A 22792-nucleotide genomic window follows, 5' to 3' on the forward strand; every position below is an offset into this window, starting at 1 on the left:
GGTGGAATATGTAGGAGGAAGACAAAAAAAAAAGACTGTCTTTGCAGTTGGGATACATCTTTCTGTCTGCCAGTAGGGATATATCTTTGAGTGTGAATAATTAGCCAGTCTGGGTAGGTCAGATGGTCTTTTGCTTGCTGTCATTTACTATATATATGTTCGCTGTAGAGCTACATCCTATATAATAAAACTCACCCTCAACGTTCTGAGGACACTGATGTCACTGTCAGGTCGTGCGGGCACTTCCTTCCGGTTCGAAGCCTTCGTGGTGGTGAAGCCACCGAAAACACAGTGTTGGGGCCCCGCCCTCGCGTCAAACGTGATGACGTCGAAGGCGGAGCAATGTCAGCAGATTGAAGGTGGCGTGTCGAGGTCCGCAACAATGGCGGACAAACGCCGACGGGGTGAGTAGGGAGGGAGGGGGGGAGGTCCGGAAGGAAACCGTGCTAGCGCCCGTTTCATTGCCGCAAGAAACGGGCATGTTTTACTAGTGTGCAATAATTGGTAGATGCTAAACCATGGGAACGTCATCCCTTTCTCTGTCTTGTACCAAAGGAAGCAGTGAAGCTCTTGGAAATCTAAGAACAATAGTACCTTGTTTGTTTACTTACAACCGCGGGAACCTTTGGGGAACACATTCCAAGTTTATCTATCCAGCAGGAAAACATTAATAGGAACACAAGCTGAAATCTTGAAGTACAGCCAGAACGTAGTTAGAAGACATGCTGTATTCAAGTCAGTCACCCCAGATACTCCGCAAGTGTGTTTCTTTTTAACAATGTGATTGATTCAGTAAATTGGAACATGGAACTCTAGGACTCTTGTTACTGTGTATCAGGCAGTGATTGACATTTGCTCTTATCTGAGTTATTTGCAAGCCCAGGAGATTCCTTTGCCACATCTATTGCACATTTGATGTGTCTCTTTGCTCTCTGATGAGATAACTGTGGGTTTCAGATACTGAATCTCACCACCTCTGTCATATACAGATGTTAAAATGACAAGAAATTATTTAACTTAACAGGAAGTTTGTCAGGTAGCATGGAAACAAATTTAAAGCCACAGCAAAAATAAAATATTTCTGAGATGGATGTACTGGACAACATTTTATAGTGGTTGATAAATAGAGAAAGTTTTATAGGTAAAGGCAACAACAGTTACTTTAGGGGCCCTTTTACAAAGGCGTGGGAGGGCTAACACGCAGGTAGCACATGCCCGATTGGCACTACCGCCGGGTTAGCATGTGTGCCCAGTGGTAATTTTGATTTTGGTGCATGCCGAATCTTGCACTATAAAATAATTTTCTACTGGGGGGGGGGGGGGGGTTCCCCAGCGGTAACCAGCATTGGTGCACACTGCATGGTTTCCGTGTGGGTAGCGCATGAGCCCTTACCACTAAGGGTGGCAATAAGGGCTCTTTAATTTTGAAGTAGAAGGAAGCCCATGCAAGCCCCTAAGCACCAGTAGTGAGAAACAAATGTTCGTGAGTCTGAGCAAATCCAAAAGTGAAAGCACACATTGGCACCTGTTTCCTGCATTTTAAATATAAGCCTTTCAAGTAAAAGACATTTGAGAAAATTATATTTAAAGGCGCGGAAAACAGATGCCAATGTGTGCTTCACGTTCGGGATTGCCTGGCACATTCACACAAGAGCTGGGCTTACCATGAAACTCTTCTGTGTGTGTGCCAAGCACATCCCGCCTCCTTGCATTTGCTTTAATCACGCACATATAATTTGCATACCATTTCCTTTGAGCATTGGTGAGCTAATTTTCTGCGCTTTTCTGTCAGTATAGCTTCAGCACTGTTGGCTTAACCCCAGGAATTGTGAACATCAGGGCCTTGCAGAGACTGTTAGTAATAACCCATTCAGCTTGGCATCTTCTTTCAGTCACATGTCATTGCTGCCTCCTCACATTCTACTTCCCTTTTTTTTTTGGTTAGGGCTCTTGCCACTGCTACTGCTTCCCTCACCTTCAGCTGCTGTGGGAGACTGTTGGGAGCAAAGCCTCTTGACCTTTACATGCATCCTCGCTGCCCTTAATTCCTCCCCATATCCTTTATCTCTTTTGTTTATCTGGCCACATGGCCAGGTTATGGACTCCTCTTCTACAATCACTAGAAAATGAGGAGTATCACAATATGTAGCTATAACGCGTCTAGACGAAAGTGTTCATTTATATAGAGGAAAGGTCTCAAGAAGCCCCCAGTTTTAATAATCCTTACGGGGGCTGGACTTCTTCGTCATTGGCCAAAACCTCATAAGTTCATGTCAGGCTCAGCTCTAGTGTTACATACACTGTATTAATAGTAGCAAATTACTTAGCTTGTTGATTTAGCTCTGCAATAATGGTCCTTCCTTCACCTCGATAATCAACCATGGCCTCTTCTACAATGTCAGGAAGTTGCTGTACAGTTATCTTGGTGATTTGCGTCTGTCATTTCAGAGCTGCACTGAGATCCTCCACAAAATTGATTGGGAGATCAGCACAGGGCAGTCACAAGGTTGGAGTTCTTGTCCTCTCTTGGACCATAGAGAAACTCAACACAACAACAAGGCAGGCAATGTCCACTTCCTATGGACAGCAATCCACTTGGTTTTTTAGGATGTTCCTAATGAAATTTGTATTCCCACTGCTGAAGTACATGCAAATCTACCTGAGCATATTGATGTCTTCAAGGATTGGAGATTGTCTATCCCTGCAACAGGAAGGCTATGGTGAAATATGAATATCTTTAATATTTTAATTCTCTTTACTTTGCACGTAAAAGGGAATCTGTTGCAGTGTGTAATATAGTGCTTTTAATTATTGGCAATTCCTATAAACTGGCAGGCACTTAAATTTAAACAAGATAATATGAATAATTTTTTATAAATATCCAGAGTACCTGAGTGTAACTCACCTTGAGCTACTACTGAAAAAGGTGTGAGCAAAATGTAAATAAATAAATAAATATAAAACATTGTAAATATGTCACATGGAGTAATTTTGTCATAGGGCTCCTTATGTGGAAAGTCTAAATAAGTACATATTCTATGCCTATTTTTTAAACCAAAAAAATCTCCTTGTACTGAATGTTAAGACACCAGTCCATTCTTATAAAAAAACGTTTTATGTATCTATATCTAAATATAATATTTATTATATATTTATATATGTGTGTGTGCATTATCTATCTATATATATACACACACATATTCCCATTCATATCAGTTGGTGAGCATAAGAGGTATAAAGAAGCATTTTCGATATGACTTTCAAAAGGTGAAATAAAAGTTTCCTGGAAAATATTTAAAAACACAAGTCCATAATGTTCCGATACTCAAAAATAGACAACAAAAATATATTTAGAAAGAGGACACACTGCAAACATCATAGATGTTCTGATATAAACTTCTCCACCAATTGAAAATACACTACGCAAAACACGCAACGGTGGTACTTGTCCTTGCATCAAGAAAACGTCTTTGGCAACGACAGCACATTCTCTCCACATGCAAGCATGCATGTATACCTCCTGCACGTGGAGGACCTGAACAGTCATGTTTCTTTGGAGGCACTAACCGGCAATATTCAGCGGAGACAATAGGTTATATTCCACTGAATATTATCAGTTTATTTATTTGTTGCATTTGTATCCACATTTTCCCACCTGCGGTGGAGGTGTTAGGGGCTGCTGTTGGTAGGGCAGTGAGATGGAGAAGTAGTGTGTGGTCTGTCTAGCCGTTGGCAGGCAGTATGCTGCCTGCTATAACCATCACATTTTGCATTGGATGTTAGTGGGCAATCTGATGATGGTTCCATGTAATGCTGAAGAGTTACCTGTGAAGAAACAAAAAATATGTGCAGAATTTTGCAGCTTTCCAGTGGTTTGAAGTGTAGATTGTAATGCTGCTACAGTAGCAAGATAAAAAGGTTATTTTACACAACTATCCAGCTCATTTTCGAAAGTGATCGCCGGCCATCTTCTGACACAAATCATGAGATGGCCGGCAATCTCCTCAACCCGGCCAAATCGGTATAATCGAAAGCCGATTTTGGCCGGGTTCAACTGTTTTCCGTCGCGGAGCCGGCAAAACATCAAGGGGGAGTGCCGGTAGGGTAGTGAAGGCTGGACGGGGGCATACTCACGAGATGGCTGGCTTCGCCCGATAATGAAAAAAAAAAAGCCAGGCTTGTAGAGCATTTCATCGGGTGTACTTGGTCCCTTTTTTTTTCACGACCAAGCTTCAAAAAGGGGCCCCAACTCACCAAATGACCACTGGAGGGAATCAGGGATGACCTCCCCTTACTCCCCCAGTAGTCACCAACCCCCTCCCACCCAAAAAAAAATTAAAAAACATTTTTTTTCCAGCCTCTATGCCAGCGTGAAATGTCATACCCAGCTCCATGACAGCAGTATGCAGGTCCCTGGAGCAGTTTTTAGTGGGTGCAGTGCACTTCAGACAGGTGGGCCCAGGCCCATCCCCCCCTACCTGTTACACTTGTGGTGGTAAATGGGAGCCCTCCAAAAAACTGCAAAACCCACTGTACCCACATGTAGGTGCTCCCCTTCACCTTTAAGGGCTATGGTAATGGTGTAGAGTTGTGGGGAGTGGGTTTTGGGGGGCTCAGCACCCAAGGTAAGGGAGCTATGCACCTGGGAGCTATTTTTATTTTTAATTTTTAGAAGTGCCCCCTAGGGTGCCCGGTTGGTGTCAGGGGGACCAGTGCACTACAAACACTGGCTCCTCCCACAACCAAATGCCTTGGATTTGGCCGGTTTTGAGATCGCCAGCATTATTTTCCATTATGGCCAAAAACCGATGCCGGCCATCTCAAACCCGGCGAACTCTGACATTTGGCCGGGCCCAACCGTATTAGCGAAAAAAAAGATGGCCAGCCATCTTTTTTGAAAATACGGTTGGCTCCGCCCACTTACGGCGCCGGCCCCGAAGATGGCTGGCCAGTTATTTGGCTGGCGCCGTTCGATTATGTCCGTCCACATCTTCCTTATTGTAGAATCATAAAAAATGTCACCCAAATAAGGGCAATTCTATAAAGGGAACCAAAAGATAGATGCTAAGATGCAGCATACTAAGTGCAAATTCTTTAATGGCACGCTCAGGAGATGGGAACTACCACTAGGCTCCTGTGGTAGCCCGGCAGTAGTTTTGGAATAGCAAGTGGTAAGCCCACGTTGGGCTTACCAACGCTTAGTAAAAGGGCCCCTAAATGGGCCTTTTACAAAGACAGCGTAGCATTTTTATTGCGCACTAATCATTAGCGTGCGCTCAACGCTAGAGATGCCTATATATTCTTATGGGGGTCTCTAGCATTTAGCGTGTGCTAAAATGCTACCGTGCCTATGTAAAAGAACCCCTAAACAACTTACTTGCTAAAGCTATGGATTATGTCTAAGTGCCCAACTATGTATGTGTGACAGTGCCATGCATAAGAGCTAATATGCTGTAATTTAGTGTATAAATTATATTTGGCACTAAGGTTATAGAATGAGGGGGTTCACGGATAATAGAATATTGATCAATAAACTATGCCTGGTTTTTGTTTGTTCTGTTTTCTAAACAGGTCAAATTTCTCATTTGGAGAATCATCCATAATATCTCAGAAAGACAATATTTTGGCTACCTCATGTAACTGCAGTGCACATGAAATCTGTGAATGCCTGATACCTTCTGTGAAACCGGAACAAACATATACTGTGTGGGTAGAAATCAAAACAGGAGTGTCATCACCTTTAATGTCGGTCAAGCCCCTGGATATTGGTAAGGAAGGCTCCATTTTTTTCTGCACAGAGGAAGACAACTTAGCACAACTTGCCAAAACATGCCCAATTCATTGCTTTGAAATTTATATTTGAAACGTCTCTTTGTAAACAGAAAATGTCATTAGGAAAATAAAATGTAAGATTACAGTTTCATTAGAAAGGGCACATGACCCCTCAGGAGGGAGCTGTTGATTTTTACTGTGATTCATTCTGCATTACCATTCTGTAATTCAATGTTTATAGTGATTATTTAACACTGTTTCACACAGATGTACACGAACCCCTCCAGAAATATCAAATGACTAGATTTAGAATAGCCGGGATTTAAGTCATGTCTGGGTAGTGTCTAGATTAGTATCCTATTGTCTTCATTGTAATGCAGTTGTAACAGTTGCTTTGAGTTCTGGTGAAAAGTGGATTCATACATGCAGTGTTCAATGCACCTTGCAGAAGTGCGCAATGCATGCTATGCTTTATATCAAATGCTCATCTACTTGGTCATCTTGGGATTATTATTACAATGATTGGCTGGCAAATTGCAACTTCAGACTTAGCCTTATTCAGCCTCAGATGGCTGTTCACATAGAGTGAGCCTTATGCCAGTCATAGAGCTGGTGTGTATGGGCATCTAAGTTTATTTATTTATTTATTTGTTGCTTTTGTAGCCCACATTTTCCCACCTATTTGCAGACTCAATGTGGCTTACATATTACCATTAGCGGTATTAGGCGATTACGGTGAGAACAAATACATGGTATGAATGAATACAAAGTGATAATGTGATGGAATGAGGTACAAGTAGAGTTCAGTTGCGGTCTTTGGTTGCATTGTGTCGCAAATGTCCAAGTTTTTTATGTTGGGTTGGTGGAGTATGCTCTTCTGAACAGTTCCGTCTTTAGTGCTTTCCCGAAGTTTAAATGGTCGAAACTAGTTTTTACTACTTTTGGCAATGTGTTCCATATTTGTGCGCTTAGGTAGGAAAAGCTGGATGCATAGGTGGATTTGTACTTGAGTCCCTGATACATGAGTAACTATTCCACCCCCATCCACACTCCACCCAAATGTATGCCTGCCTTTAAAATAGGTACTCCCCTAACAAGGCTCATATATGGTTTTAACCTCCACCTTAACCATATATCATATAGAAATCATTCATATGTTTTTTTATGTTTTTTATCGCCTCAGCAGTGCACATGACCAACTTCACTCTTTTATTGGACATTCAACAGCACCCAAATCCTCACTGGCGATAATATTTTATTAAACTGTTTCTTCATTTACTTATTTAACTGTTCATTTTACTTTTTAATCTCTAAGTTACTTATAAGCAATACTTAACTTGCACTGAACGGTCAGACTAGGGGTTCAACAATGCCCGACATGCATGTTTCGCCCTAAAAGGCTGTGTCAAGGGCTCCCCCTTAGCCGTTCTTAGTACCAGCCTCGCAATGTTTTCTTTCTGGATTTCCTCCTGCCTTTAAAATAGGTACATATTTATAGGATAGTGATTAGATTAATTTTTTTATTTATGCACATAGTAGCAGAGTTTTGGCAGAGCATGGGTAGGACTCGCACTTACACGATACCTCCCGAATCTAGACATGAACATTTTTTCCAGCTCTGTGGCTGGCGTAAATGCTCACATCTAAACACATATGTATGTATGTACCCTGTTATACTAGTATTCTATAATGGAAAGTAATATCTACTTTTCTTCATAGAATAGGCTCTCATTATGTTTCTGCCTTTGTTGTTTGTAAAAAAAGGTTTGTGCCTTTGGTGTTTGTAAAAAAAAGGTCATATAAAGATACCAGCACTGTCTGTAGTTCAGTTTGTATGCTTCTGCTTGTTTTGGTTTGAGAAATCCAGGGCTGGCCTAAAACTTCCCTCCTAGAACTGAGTAACTTGGCAGCTGTGTGACATCTGCATGAATGATGGCTATGAGTGCATGTGTATACTTTGGCAAGTCACTTAACCCTCCATTGCTTCAGATACAAGTTTTTAGATTGCAAGCCCTACAGGTACAGAAAAGTAACTCACCTTGAACTGCTACTGGAAAGGCATGAGCTCTGTCCAAAAATATAGGGCTATGTGGTCCAGATAGTATATACTTGTGAGAGTGATCGGGGGACAGTTTTCATTGATTGTCCAGTCTATGGTTTGTGTGTTTATTTTGTAACATCTTGGTACTCGTGTTTGGCAGGCCAAAAATTCAAGTAAATAAATAAATAAATATATAAATAAGTAAATAAAGGGGTGGGGGGCTGAGGGGGATGTGTGTGGATAATATTTTGTGGTTTGTGCAACAGGTAGGGTCTAATAAAGCTGCTTCACAACAGATAAATGCAAAAATGGCTTTAGACTAAGATTTTTTGCAACTACTTCTGAGACCTTTTCTGATTCCATTCCAGTGATATTGAATAGAGTCAAAGGAAAATACTGTGGCATGGGCTGTCTTTTGTGAGTTTCCATGAGGAAAAGAAAGTTTAGAAAGAATACATTTTGTCAAACAGGAAGCCTGCAGAACGTATTCCTGGTCTGAGTTAAAATAAATGTTTTAAAGATAGAAACCCCAAGGAGATTCATAAAAGCCATATATCTAGGTGGAAAAATAAACCTTTTGGGGGTGGAACAGGCATAGATAAGCCTTTTCATAGAGCTCCCTAGTCACATATTTCCAGGAGGGAGTCTTGTTTTCAACTTATGTCCAAAGAACATAAAATAAGAACATAAGAATAGCAATAATAGGTCAGACCAATGGTCCATCCAGCCCAGTATCCTGCTTGCAACAGTGACCAATGCAGGTCACAAGTACCTGGTAGAATCTCAAAGAGTAGCAACATTCCATACTAGCAGTCTCAGGGCAAACAGTGGCTTCCCCCATATCTCTCTCAATAGCAGCCTATGGACGTTTCCTCCAGGAACTTGTCCAAACCTTCTTTAAACACAGATACGCTAACTGCTGTAACAACATCTCCTGGCAACAAGTTCTAGAGCTTAATTATTCTTTGAGTGAAAAAATATTTCCTCCTATTTGTTTTAAAAGTATTACTGTATAACTTCATTGAGGTGATGCACTTAGGGAATAGAAATCCACGGGAGAAGTATGTGTTAGGCGGGGAGAGTCTGATAGGTACGGACGGAGAGAGGGATCTTGGGGTGATAGTATCTGAGGATTTGAAGGCGACGAAACAGTGTGACAAGGCGGTGGCCGTAGCTAGAAGGTTGTTAGGCTGTATAGAGAGAGGTGTGAGCAGCAGAAGAAAGGGGGGTGTTGATGCCCCTGTATAAGTCGTTGGTAAGGCCCCACCTGGAATATTTGTTCAGTTTTGGAGGCCGTATCTTGTTAAGGATGTAAAAAGAATTGAAGCGGTGCAAAGAAAAGCTACAAGAATGGTATGGGGTTTGAGTTACAAGACGTATGAGGAGAGACTTGCTGAACTAAACATGTATACTCTGGAGGAAAGGAGAAACAGGGTTGATATGATACAGACGTTCAAATATTTGAAAGGTATTAATCCGCAAACAAACCTTTTCCGGAGATGGGAAGGTGGTAGAACGAGAGGACATGAAATGAGATTGAAGGGGGGCGGACTCAAGAAAAATGTTAGGAAGTATTTTTTCACGGAGAGAGTAGTGGATGCTTTGAATGCTCTCCCGCGGGAGGTGGTGGAAATGAAAACGGTAACGGAATTCAAACATGCGTGGGATAAGCATAAAGGAATCCTGTGCAGAAGGAATGGATCCTCAGGAGCTTGGTCAAGATTGGGAGGTGAGGCTGGTGGTTGGGAGGCGGGGATAGTGCTGGGCAGACTTATACAGTCTGTGCCAGAGCCAGTGGTGGGAAGCGGGACTGGTGGTTGGGAGGCAGGGATAGTGCTGGGCAGACTTATATGGTCTGTGCCAGAGCCGGTGGTGGGAGGTGGGGCTGGTGGTTGGGAGGCGGGGATAGTGCTGGGCAGACTTATACGGTCTGTGCCCTGAAGAACACAGGTACAAATCAAAGTAGGGTATACACAAAAAGTAGCACATATGAGTTATCTTGTTGGGCAGACTGGATGGACCGTGCAGGTCTTTTTCTGCCGTCATCTACTATGTTACTATCCAGCTTATTTTCGAAAGTGATCGCCGGCCATTTCCCGACATAAATCTTGAGATGGCCGGCGATTTCAGAAAAGCGGCGAAATTGGTATAATGGAAAGCTGCTTTTTTTTACAGCATCACCGCTTTCCCGTCGCTTCGCTGGCGAAAGTTCAAGGGGGCATGTCGGTAGATTAGCAAAGGTGGGACATGGGCGGGCATAGGCGTGGTTACCAGATGGCTGGCTTTCGCCGATAATCTAATATAATAAAACGCTCCCTCAACGTTCTGAGGACAACGTTCTGAAGTCACTCAGACTCTCTCTCAGAACGGTTCGTAAGTTCGTGGTGGTGAAGCCACTGACGAAGACTCGCTGCCCCGCCCTCGCGTCAAACGTCATGACGTCGAGGGCGGAAAAAAAAAACAGCAGCGAAGCGTCAGGGAAGGAGGCGGCGCTCCCGACCTCTAGCCTTCCCTTCGCTGTGTTCCGCCTTCTTCTGACGTCAAGGATGACGTCAAAAGAAGGCGGAACAGAGCGAAGGGAAAGCTAGATGTCAGGAGCGCCGCCTCCTTCCCTGACGCTTCGCTGCCGGAACCGCCACGGAGGTAAATTTAAAATGAAGAAAAAAAACAAAAACGGATGTTGGGGGGAGAGAAGAGGGTGGCCAGTAGTAGTAGTAGTAAGGGCAGGGGAGAAACGATAGCATGGATGCGAAGGGGGGGGGGAAGAGGGCGGCCCAGGCTGGAACATGGGAGAGAGAGGAGCATGGATGCGAGGGGGGGGGGGTCATGGAAGGGAGAGAGGGGACTTGCTGGAAAAGGATAAATGGAGGGGGCAGGGGACAGAAGAGCATGGATGTGCATACATTGGGAGGGCAGGGCTCAGGGAGAGAGGGGAATTGCTGGAAAGGGATGAATGGAGGGGGCAGGGGACAGAGGAGCATGGATGGCCATGGATTGGGAGGGCAGGACTCAGGGAGAGGGGAATTGCTGGATAGGGATGAATGGAGGGGACAGATGGGCATGGATGGATAAGGATTGCAGGGCAGGCCTCAGGCAGAGAGGGAAAATGCTGGATAGGGAAAAATGGAGGGGCCAGGTGACAGAGGAGCATGGATGGCCATGGATTGGAAGGGCAGGACTCAGGGAGAGGGGAATTGCTGGATAGGGATGAATGGAGGGGACAGATGGGCATGGATGGATATGGATTGCAGGGCAGGCCTCAGGCAGAGAGGGGAAATGCTGGATAGGGAAAAATGGAGGGGCCAGGTGACAGAGGAGCATGGATGGGCATGGATTGGAAGGGCAGGACTCAGGGAGAGGGGAATTGCTGGATAGGGATGAATGGAGGGGACAGATGGGCATGGATGGATATGGATTGCAGGGCAGGCCTCAGGCAGAGAGGGGAAATGCTGGATAGGGATGAATGGAGGGGGCAGGTGACAGAGAAACATGGATAGCCATGGATTGGGAGGGCAGGGCTCAGGGAGAGAGGGGAATTGCTGGAAAAGGATGAATGGAGGGGGCAGGGGACAGATGGCCATGGATTGGGAGGCCACGGCTCACACTCTCTCTCTCATATACAATTTCTTTCTGACTCTCACTCTCACACACTCTGTCTCACACTGTATCACATTCACTCTCTATGTGCCACACAGTCACTCACACACTCGCTTGGTCTCATACACTCACTCTCACAGAGAATCTGTGTCTCACACACACTCTCTCTCTCGCCCACACACACACACTCTCTCTCACACTGTGTCTCACATACACACTTGCACACACTCTTATTCTCACACACACACTCTCTCACAAACACACTCACACCCAGACTCACTCTCTCTCTCACACACTCACACTTTCACTCTGACTCTCAAACAGTCACTCTCACATACACTCTCCCAAACATAAACACTCCGAGGAAAACCTTGCTAGCGCCCGTTTCATTTCAGTCAGAAACGGGCCTTTTTTACTAGTGGAAAATAAAAGCGGCGTTAAGCAGTATTTCGCCGGCTTTACTTGGTCCTTTTATTTTCACGACCAAGCCTCAAAAAGGTGCCCCAACTGACCAGATGACCACTGGAGGGAATGGGGGATGACCTCCCCATACTCCCCCAGTGGTCACCAACCCCCTTCCAAACTAAAAAAAATAAAACTAAAAACTTTTTTTGTCAGCCTGTATGCCAGCCTCAAATGCCGTACCCACCTCCATGACAGCTGCTGAATGTGTTGTATCCTCCGACAGCCTTTCCCTGGTTGCGATGTGGCTCTCGGATGAGTGTGACACCTTTTCTGTTAGGTGCCCTGCAGAGTCACATTACCAATGCATTGTGTTGGGTGTAGGGTACTGGGCTCTACTCCCATGGTGCTTTTCCCTCCTGCCAACCAGGTCAGAGTGTGCCCTGTTTTGTTTCCTGTTGTAGTCCATGCAGTAGTGGCCATTTTTGTAAGCCAGTTTTAGTTCCCTTTCCTGTGTTACCCACGTTAGAGAACGTAGTTCTTACCTTGAATGGTGCTGAAAGAGGGCATTGTACACCATTGTGCCAGCTCTGACCTACTGCTAATCTTAGTACCAGGGCACTCTTTGCCAGTGGGGCACAACCTCTGATCTGCAGTTAACTGTGAGTAAACGTGCTTATTTCAAGAAAGGACTTTTTCAGAGAGATTAGTTAGTCTTCAGGTGTGAACTGGTGTGCCAAAGTTATACAGCAGCAATAAGTCCTAGAGGCTGTATGCAGGTCCCTGGAGCAATTTTAGTGGGTGCCGTACATTTGTGGGTAGTGGGTTTGGGAGGCTAGGGTGGCTGGTTGGTGTCCTGGCATGTCAGGGGGGCCAGTGCACTAAAAATGCTGGCTCCTCCCACGGCCAAATGCCTTGGATTTTGCCGGGGTTTGAGATGGCCGACATAACTTTCCATTATCGCTAAAAAACGAAGCCGGCCATCTCAAACCCCGGCCAAATCCAAGGCATTTGGCTGGCCGGAACCGTATTGTCGAAACAAAAGATGGCCGGCCATCTTTTTTGAAATATGGGTCTGGCAAGCTGTTTGCGGTGCCGCGAAAATACATTGCCGGCCATGTATTTCGCCGGCGCTGTTCGATTATGCCCCTCCACGTTACTATGTTCCTTAGTCTTTGTAGAGTAAAAAAATTGATTCACTTTTACCTATTCTACACCATTTAGAATTTTGTAAACCTCTGTCATATCCACCCTCAGCCATCGCTTTTCCAAGCTGAAGAACCCTGACCTCTTTAGCCTTTCCTCATATGAGAGAGGAGTTCCATTCCCTATTGTTTTGGTTGCCCTTCTTTGAACCTTTTCTAATCCTGCTATATCTTTTTTGAGATACAGTGACCAGAATTGCGCAGTTATGTATTGAAGAGTGGTTTTAATGATTTTTTTATTTGTATTTTGTTTTAAACATGTTTTATTATGTATGTTCATATGGAAACCACCTAGGTTGTAGGTGATATAGACATTTTTAAAATAAATATAAAATATTCAAGGTGAGGTTGTACCAGAGAGCAATACAGAGGCATTATAGTATTCTTCATCTTATTTTCCATCCCTTTCCTAATAATTCCTAGCATCCTGTTTGCTTTTTTGGCCTCCGCTGCACTCTGGGCAGAATATTTCAGCATATTGTCTACAAATATACCTAGATCTTTTCCTTAGGTGCCTGCTCCTAGGGTGGACCCTAGCATCAGAGTAACTATGATTAGAATTATTCTTCCCAATGTGCATCATTTTGCACACTGTGCAGAAGATTTTCAGCATATTGAAAATGGGTGAAAGTGAATCAATTTTTTTCTCATTCAAAAAATAGAAATACCAGGGGACACTCAATGAAATTATATGAAAATGCTTTTAGAACAAATAGGAGGAAATACTATTTCACTCAAAGAATAGCTTAAGCTCTGGAACTCATTACTGGAGGATGTAGTAACAGCGGTTAGCATATCTGGGTTTAAAAAGGTTTTGGATAATTTCCTGGAGAAAAAGTCTATAGTCTGTTATTGAGATGGGCATGGGGGAAATCACTGCTTGCCCTGGGAATGATAGCATGGAATGTTGCTAGTAATTATGTTTCTGCCAGGTACTTGTGACCTGCATTGGTAACTGTTGGAAGCAGGATACTGGACTAGATGGATCATTGGTCTGATCCGGTATGGCTATTCTTATGTTCTTATGATGACACGTAGATCCTTTTCTTGGGAGTCAGCACGGTCTTTGTAGTCCCTGATTCTACTCACTAAAATTAGTGCTGCAAGTCCCAAAATGTTTTCTATAAAGTTGTTAGAAATCCAGGACTAGCCTAAAATCTCCCTCCTAGAACTTGGGTAGCTTGGCAGTCAGCTGGAGTCTACATCCTTCAGGGATGAATCAGCTAGTATGCCCATAAAGTATGAGCAATAGGGATGTGCATATGTTAGTACACCTTAAAAAACTGAGTGCCTATTACATTCTGGGGATCTTGGAGCATATGCCAGCGGAGGGCCAAAGATGAGGAGTAAAATGGCTGACAGAGATCTCCCGACCTCACCAGCACAGAAAGAGTGCTAGGCTCAAAACCAGAGCAACATAGCCAGCATGGATAAAATAAGATGGGTGTCAGATGTGTGTTAGGCAGCCTAATAGAGGACAGCTATGAAAAGGGGAAGGTTGCTGCTGAAGTAGGGAAAAGAGATTGATTCCAAGGAGAAAGGATGCTTTGATTAGGGGGACGTATTGATGCCGAAGGAATGAGGTTGCTGGCGAAGGGATAGAGAGGGAGATATTGAAACTGGAGGAGTTTGCTGAGGTAAGGGTGAGAGGTTGAAAATGGAGTGGAGGGTAAAGAGTGAAGCCAAGGAATGGGGGGTGGGAGGGTTTAGAGATTGCTGGAGAGAGGAGAATCATTCAGGAAGGAGGTGAAAGACTGATGTCAAGGATGGGTGAGGTTGATACCAGAGCAATCTCTGTGACTTCTGTAAGTGTGGGTGCCTAAATGTTACATGGAAGACCACCGAAGTAAAGGAACAGATGTCCACTGTGAAGATTCCACAAGAAGTAGGAGAGAGAGGGTAGTGGATAGGTCGTCCAACTTGAGACAAACATACACCAGAGGATACACTAATCAGTCTTTATTAGTCAAAATTCTGGGACCCGACATGGGACCATGTTTCAGCACAAGGTCTGCATCAGGGGTCCATCAGCCTCTCCATCTTCAGGCTAATAAAGACTGATTATTGCATCATCTGGTGTATGTTTGTCTCAAGTTGGAAGACCTATCCGCTACCCTATCTCTCCTATGCCTAAATATTAGGTATGATGTTGTTTATGCTTGTATTCTATAAAAGAACCTAGGCACCTAGGTTCTTTTATAGAACAGTCTCATACCCAGCGTGCCCAGTTATAGAATTTCCCCCATTAAGATTAGTAAAGCTAGTTTTGGTTTCTTTTTTTGTTTGTTTGTTTTTTTTATTAACAGTGAAGCCCAATCCTCCATTCAACCTGCACATGGAAATCACAGAAAAAGGTGAACTAAAACTCTGCTGGAGCAACCCTGCACCAGTGCCATACGAGCTTCAATATGAAGTGAGACATTTGGTAAATTCTACTGAAAATGCCTGGCAGGTAATTTTCATATGTTGTTAAAATGATCTATAGAGATGAATATCATAAGAGGTTTTCAGGGACAAAGTCAGTAATATGAAATAGTGGGAATATCAATGACATAATATTAGACATTGAGTGTGGCATACTAAAGGAAATTTTCCTATTTTGTGTCTATGGGGAAAATATTTTAAGGGAAGAGTTCTTATATAGGAATAAATCAGAGTGCAAGTATGATGTTATTAGAAAATTTCCTCAACCTGTTTTGGGGACCCCCAGACAGCTGCATATATTAGAATCCCAATATATGCAAATGTACCTCAAGCTTATTCATTGTGGATATCTTAGAAACTGGACTAGTTCTGGGCTCCCCAGAACAAGTTGAGGAATCCCCGAATTAAGAAATAGTTTTCTGTGCATTGTACATAAGGTGCAGTGTACCTGCCTACATATGTTCAGTTTATTCTTGCTGTACACCAGGGATGGGCAGCCAAAACTTTTTTTTCATTTCCTTTTCCACGTCATTTGGAGCTTTGATTTGTTTTGGTTAGTCTTCATTTTAGTTTCAAGGCCAATGGGGTCTTTTTACTAAGGTGCATTAATAGATTTATTGAACATTAAATGATAAGATGCCCATAGGAATATAATGGACGTCTTATCATTTAGTGCATGCTAATCATTAGCACACCTTAGTTAAAGCACCCCAATGTCATTACTAGTTCACCTACTTTGCAAAGAGGACACATTCTTCTGGAAAGATTGCACGCACTATTCCGCGAATGTGCAGTGATTCATGCGTGGTATACTGTTTGCAAAGAGGGTGTGCTCTTTCATAAATACTGCATCCTCTTTGGAAAGAGTGCAGACTATTGGCAAAGCACAAAATGTCATGTCTCTTTATCTTTTATTTAACAGCATGCACCAACACGAGTGGAAGAATAGCCTAGTGGTTAGTGCAGTGGGCTGAGAAGCTGGGGAACTGGGTTCAATTCCCACTGCAGCTCCTTGTGACTCTGGGCAAGTCACTTAACCCTCCATTGCCCCCCAGGTACAATACTTAGGGCCCTGTATACTAAGCTGCGCTAGCATTTTTCGCTCCACTAAACGCTACTTAGCGCATGCTAAAAACTCTAGCATGCCTATAGCGCAGCTTAGTAAATAGGGCTCTTAGATTGTGAGCCCACTAGGGACAGAGAAAGTACCTGCATATAATAATTGTAAACTTCTTTGACTGTACCACAGAAAGGCAATATAACAGATCCTTTGACGTTTCCTTTGTTGTTGCAAATGACAACCCATCGCTACTGTACATTGCCTTGATCGTTATGCATACCCCAAAGGAGGCGTACTGGTTTGACCTCTAGTATAATGTCTCTAAGCAGTGCTTACTGGTGCTTTAAAAACAAGAATGGAAGAGGTGCAGCCCCAGACCAGTGCCCAAAATGGAACACTTCTTTGGAGGGATCTGGAGGACTGAGAGCTTGAGGTGAAGGTTGTATGGGGATACAGGATCAAAAAAGACCCAAGGTTAAGATCTATCCTGAATCTAACACTCTGGTAGTTGACTCCATGGGTTATTTTACAACACAGCCCATGGGTGCTGGCAAAAAATTCCCATTTTCTGTGCATGGGATCATCTATACATTGATGATAGATTTCCACTGATAGCTGGCCTAGGAATTGTGCCCAGTACTGCTATTAAGCCACTGGCCTGGTCCAACTGTTCTGATTTTGTTGCAAGAGAAAGGCACTGATATAGTCAATGAAAAACAAATTTGTGTTTTGGATCTTGAATAAACAATTGCAATTTGGCATTTCTAAGACTTTTGACTATGTTGCCGGGTTTTACAGATTGTTAGAGAAACCTCTGTGACCATAGATAATAAGCAGCTTGACTCTTCACACTTAGTTCAAGTGCGCTGCAGGAGGCTTCACGGACCAGGATTCTGGAGTGACTGGAGTAGCCTTTATGATCTAAATTCAGAAGGTACGTTGTTCATGGTGATATTAGTATTGGTATTTTTGAGGACTCATGGTCCGTATATATTTGTGCTGCAGCATTGATGTTCACATCTCTCTTGACTCAGTTATGTTGTTCTTGGTCAGGAATCCAGTCAGTCTGTTTTATTCCTCAAATTGTCCTTATTAAAATGTACACTCGAGCTGTGACACCCATACTGTGATAGATATCCCTTTAAATCTCAGGCATTCTCTAGAAAGCTGTCCTTTAATTCTTTGTGGACCAGATCTGGATGGATACAGCAAATATTTGAACCAGTTTTGTTCTAGTTTTTTTCTGGTGATAATCCCTATTGAAATTACTGGAATGTTTTCATCAGTAATCTGGAGCTACATTTGATACATCTGTCCTTAATTGTAAATAAATGCATTAGAGGTACAGCACAGTGCAGTAGAGAGGCAAGAGGCGGCAAACTACAAGAAATCATAGCAGGAAACAGCCAGAAGCAGACCAGCAATACAGGGACATAGCCAGACTTGACATTTTTTTTTTGGGGGGGGGGGGGGGGGGCTACAGTTAACCTTTTGGGGGGGGGCATATAGGTGTGACTAGTGTTTGGGAGTATACCAAATAGTGCCTTAGAGTGAACTTTATGATGGATTTCTAAGTAAACAGTCTGCTCTGTGTCAACATAAACCATATTCATACTTATGGAAGCTTTGGAAACACTGACATTTTTAAAATCTCTTACTTCAGTCACTCACAGAATACAGACCAATCTTCACCAATTACAAAATAAGGACCAAAAATTAGAAAAGGAAACACTAAGAAATCACATTCTCTATAAGCAGTACAGCACAGGAGAAATAAAAATACATTATCTACTGTAGGAAGCAAAATGCAAGATCACTTTCTACCCAAAAGTAAAACCCACAAATAAATTATCTGGATACCCATGAATTGTTAAAAACTTGGGGACACAGTGGTCCTGATATTCAGATTGCAGAAGGCAGCCCGCATAAGCACAGACCCTGGATATTCAATATAGAAATTAACTAAAAGGAGGGACAATTATTTAGTACTATTCTTCAAAGATTAAATAGCAAAGAATAAGAATAGATTTATATTTTTATATATCTGAAATTTCTATGTATTGCTGTGGTGCTATTATCTTGCTCATATAGATGTTACCAAACATGTCCTTATACACATACAAATTATTTTCCACAATACAATGGTTAATGGTAGGCGACTGAGTATATGAATGATAATAATAAGTTTTTTGTCCTTTATAGCCTCCTACATAGTCCATATTGTGATATCCCCCCTTCTCACTCAGGGTGACCTAGTTCTCAATATGCAGATCATATGCAAATTAGTGTGCTACCCCTTCTCACTCAGGGTGACCTGGTTCCCACTAATTTAGGGTGTCAAAACTATTTAGGGAGTCAAAACTAAGTTAGGGAGTCAAAACTAGGAGAAAAAAACTAATTTAGGTAGTCAAAACTAGGGAATCAAAACTAATTTAGGGACTAAAAACTAATTAAGGAGTCAAATGGGTATCAAAACTAATTTAGGGAGTGAAAACTAATTTAGGGAGTTAAAATGGGAGGTCAAAACTAATTAGGGAGTCAAAACTAATTTAGGGATGAATTACCTAAAGAATTTATGACTAGACCAAAAGTGTGACATTAGAAGCTTTGTGGGATTTGGTTTCCAATCTAGGACAAGTTTTCCTTAAGCAGATAAATGATCTTCAGCCTAAAGTTAAATCTTTGGAAAGTAACTTAGGGGTACAAGAGGAGCAGATTAAAGACTTGAATGGGAAATTGTTAATTTGGAATCAGAGAATTATGAAGCTTGAAACGCTACAACCTACTATGGTGAAAGACATGACGAGTCTTAGAGATAAAATGGAAACCTTTGACAATTACACTAAATTCATAACCTAAGATTTATCAACTTTCCTAGACTTCAAAATGTTACTCCTATGGATATGCTGAAACGCTATATGCGTGAAAATTTACTAATTTCCGAACAGAATTTGCCACCCAATGACTATGGTTTATTATATTCCTGGGAAAGGACCTCTCAACCCGAAGCTCGATTGATGTCTCTCTCTTGCTTGAGACTTCTGATAACGAAACTAGCAACTGCGGTACATTGGTGGCTACAGTTGCATTATTACCAAACAAGAATTGGATCTTCGTTTTGTTTTCCGAAATAGAGATAAACCCTTTTTTGGGTTTAAAAGTTTTACTTTTTCCTGATGTCTCTAAGGAGACTCGACGACGAAGGAAACAATTCCTGCTCCTTAGGCCTGAAGTTCTACTTGGGGGGTACCTTTTTTTAAGATACCCCTGCAAGTGTATAATAAGGCTTAAGGAGAAAAAATATGTATTTACAGAGCCGTCTCATGTATCTTCACTCATAACCTCAGTGAAAACGGATAAGCGTTAATTATAAATGTTTGCTCTACTTAACAGTATTTGTATAATTTCCTTTTTCTTTTTGATAAACCTTTAGATAATTTGTCTCCAGTATTTTCCTGAAATCTTGGATCATATGTATGGACTTGAGTATAGTTTTCCTGTTATGTGAAGCTTAGCTTCACTTTTTTTTTCCTTTTATTATTTTTTACAATTTGTAAATTACTAGATACTTTTCCTGAACAAGCGGATTGTCTTGTAAAATATTGGAAAATGTATATAAATATTAAAAAAAAAAAAAAAAATAATTTAGGGATCAAAACTAAGTTAAAAAAAAAACTAGGAGAAAAAACTAATTTAGGGAGTCAAAACTAGGAATCAAAAGTAATTTAGGGACTAAAAACTAATTAAGGAGTCAAAATGGGTATCAAAACTAATTTAGGGACTAAAAACTAATTTAGGGAGTTAAAATGGGTTTCAAAACTAGTTTAGGGAGTCAAACCTAATTTAGGGAGTCAAAATGTGAATCAAAACTAATTTAGGGAGTTAAAATGGGTTTCAAAACTAATTGAGGGAGTGAAAACTAATTTAGGGAGTCAAAATGGGAATCAAAACTAATTAGGGAGTCAAACCTAATTTAGGGAGTCAAAATGGGTGTCAAAACTAATTTAGGGAGTCAAAACCAATTTAGGGATTCAAAACCTAAGGGAGTCAAAACTAGGAGAAAAAACTAATTTAGGGAGTCAAAACTAATTTAGGGAGTCAAAATGGGAGTCAAAATTAATTTAGGGATTCAAAACTAGGAATCAAAACTAATTTAGGGAGTCAAAAGTTAGTTAGGGAGTCAAAACTAGGAAAAAAAACTAATTTAGGGAGTCAAAACTAAGTTATGGAGTCAAAACTAGGAGAAAAAAACTAATTTAGGGAGTCAAAACTAAGTTATGGAGTCAAAACTAGGAGAAAAAACTAATTTAGGGAGTCAAAACTAAGTTATGGAGTCAAAACTAGGAATCAAAACTAATTTAGGGAGTAAAAACTAATTAAGGAGTCAAAATGTGTATCAAAACTAATTTAGGGAGTGAAAACTAATTTAGGGAGTTAAAATGGGTTTCAAAACTAATTTAGGGAGTCAAAACTAGGAATCAAAACTAACTTAGGGAGTCAAACTAATTTAGGGAATCAAAATGGATGTCAAAACTAATTTAGGGAGTCAAAATGGGAGTCAAAACTAATTTAGGGAGTCAAAACTAAGGGAGTCAAAACTAGGAAAAAAACTAATTTAGGGAGTCAAAACTAATTTAGGGAGTCAAAATGGGAGTCAAAATTAATTTAGGGAGTCAAAACTAGGAATCAAAACTAATGTAGGGAGTCAAAACTAATTTAGGGAATCAAAATGGGTATCAAAACTAATTTAGGGAGTCAAAATGGGAGTCAAAAACTAATTTAGGGTTTCAAAACTAAGGGAGTCAAAACTAGGAGAAAAAAACTAATTTAGGGAGTCAAAACTAATTTAGGGAGTCAAAATGGGTATCAAAACTAATTTAGGGAGTCAAAAGCAATTTAGGGAGTCAAAATGGGAGTCAAACTAATTTAGGGAGTCAAAACTAGGAGAAAAAACTAATTTAGGGAGTCAAAACTAATTTAGGGAGTCAAAACTAAGTTAGGGAGTCAAAACTAGGAGAAAAAACTAATTTAGGGAGTCAAACTAGGAATCAAAACTAATTTAGGGAGTCAAATCTAGGTGAAAAAACTAATTTAGGGAGTCAAAATGGGCATCAAAACTAATTTAGGGAGTCAAATGGGAGTCAAAACTAGTTTAGGAAGTCAAACTAATTTAGGGAGTCAAAATGTGAATCAAAACTAACTTAGGGAGTCAAAATTAATTTACGGAGTCAAAATGGGAGTCAAAAACTAGGAGGAAAAAAAACTAATTTAGGGGAGTCAAAACTAATTTAGGGAGTCAAAACTAGGAATCAAAACTAATTTAGGGAGTCAAAATGGGTATCAAAACTAATTTAGGGAGTCAAATGGGAGTCAAAACTAATTTAGGGAGTCTAAACTAATTTAGGGAGTCAAAACTAGGAAAAAAACTAATTTAAAGAGTCAAAACTAATTTAGGGAGTCAAAAATAGGAATCAAAAACTAATTTGAGGGTAAAACTAATTTAGGGAGTCAAAATGGGTATCAAAACTAATTTAGGGAGTCAAATGGGAGTCAAAAAATATTTAGGAGTCAAAACTTATTTAGGGAGTCAAAATGTGAGCAAAACTAATTTAGGGAGTCAAAACTAAGTTAGGGAGTAAAACTAGGAGGAAAAAAACTAATTTAGGGAGTCAAAACTAGGAATCAAAAACTAATTTAGGGACCTAAAAACTAATTAAGGAGTCAAAATGGGTATCAAAACTAATTTAGGGAGTGAAAAACTAATTTAGGGAGTTAAAATGGGTTTTCAAAACTAGTTTAGGGAGTCAAACCTAATTTAGGGAGTCAAAAATGTGAATCAAAACTAATTTAGGGAGTTAAAATGGGTTTCAAAAACTAATTGAGGGAGTGAAAACTAATTTAGGGAGTCAAAATGGGAATCAAAACTAACTTAGGGAGTCAAACCTAATTTAGGGAGTCAAAATGGGAGTCAAAACTAATTTAGGGATTCAAAACTAAGGGAGTCAAAACTAGGAGAAAAAACTAATTTAGGGAGTCAAAACTAATTTAGGGAGTCAAAATGGGAGTCAAAATTAATTTAGGGATTCAAAACTAGGAATCAAAACTAATTTAGGGAGTCAAAACTGATTTAGGGAGTCAAAATGGGAGTCAAAACATTGAAGGAGTCAAAACTAATTTAGGAGTCAAAAGGGTATCTAAAACTAATTAGGGAGTGAAAACTAATTTAGAAAGTTAAAATGGGTTTCAAAACTAACTTAGGGAGTCAGTCAAAACTAGGAGTCAAACTAATTT

The 22792-nt window shown here is 41.2% G+C and overlaps 1 protein-coding gene across 1 annotated transcript in view; it reads left to right on the plus strand.

Annotated features, from left to right (window-relative positions):
* LOC115471817 (leptin receptor-like) overlaps positions 1-19360 on the plus strand; it is an 89359-nt gene extending 69999 nt beyond the window's left edge. The window contains exons 5-8 of the mRNA XM_030205656.1: positions 5572-5768; positions 15324-15469; positions 17300-17435; positions 19134-19360. Coding sequence (XP_030061516.1) covers positions 5572-5768; positions 15324-15469; positions 17300-17435; positions 19134-19360 — 706 coding nt within the window. The remainder of the gene's footprint in view (positions 1-5571; positions 5769-15323; positions 15470-17299; positions 17436-19133) is intronic.
* The last annotated feature ends 3432 nt before the right edge of the window (positions 19361-22792 follow it).

This window comes from Microcaecilia unicolor, chromosome 6 (assembly GCF_901765095.1).
Source record: "Microcaecilia unicolor chromosome 6, aMicUni1.1, whole genome shotgun sequence".
In the NCBI taxonomy this organism is placed as follows: Eukaryota; Metazoa; Chordata; class Amphibia; order Gymnophiona; family Siphonopidae; genus Microcaecilia; species Microcaecilia unicolor.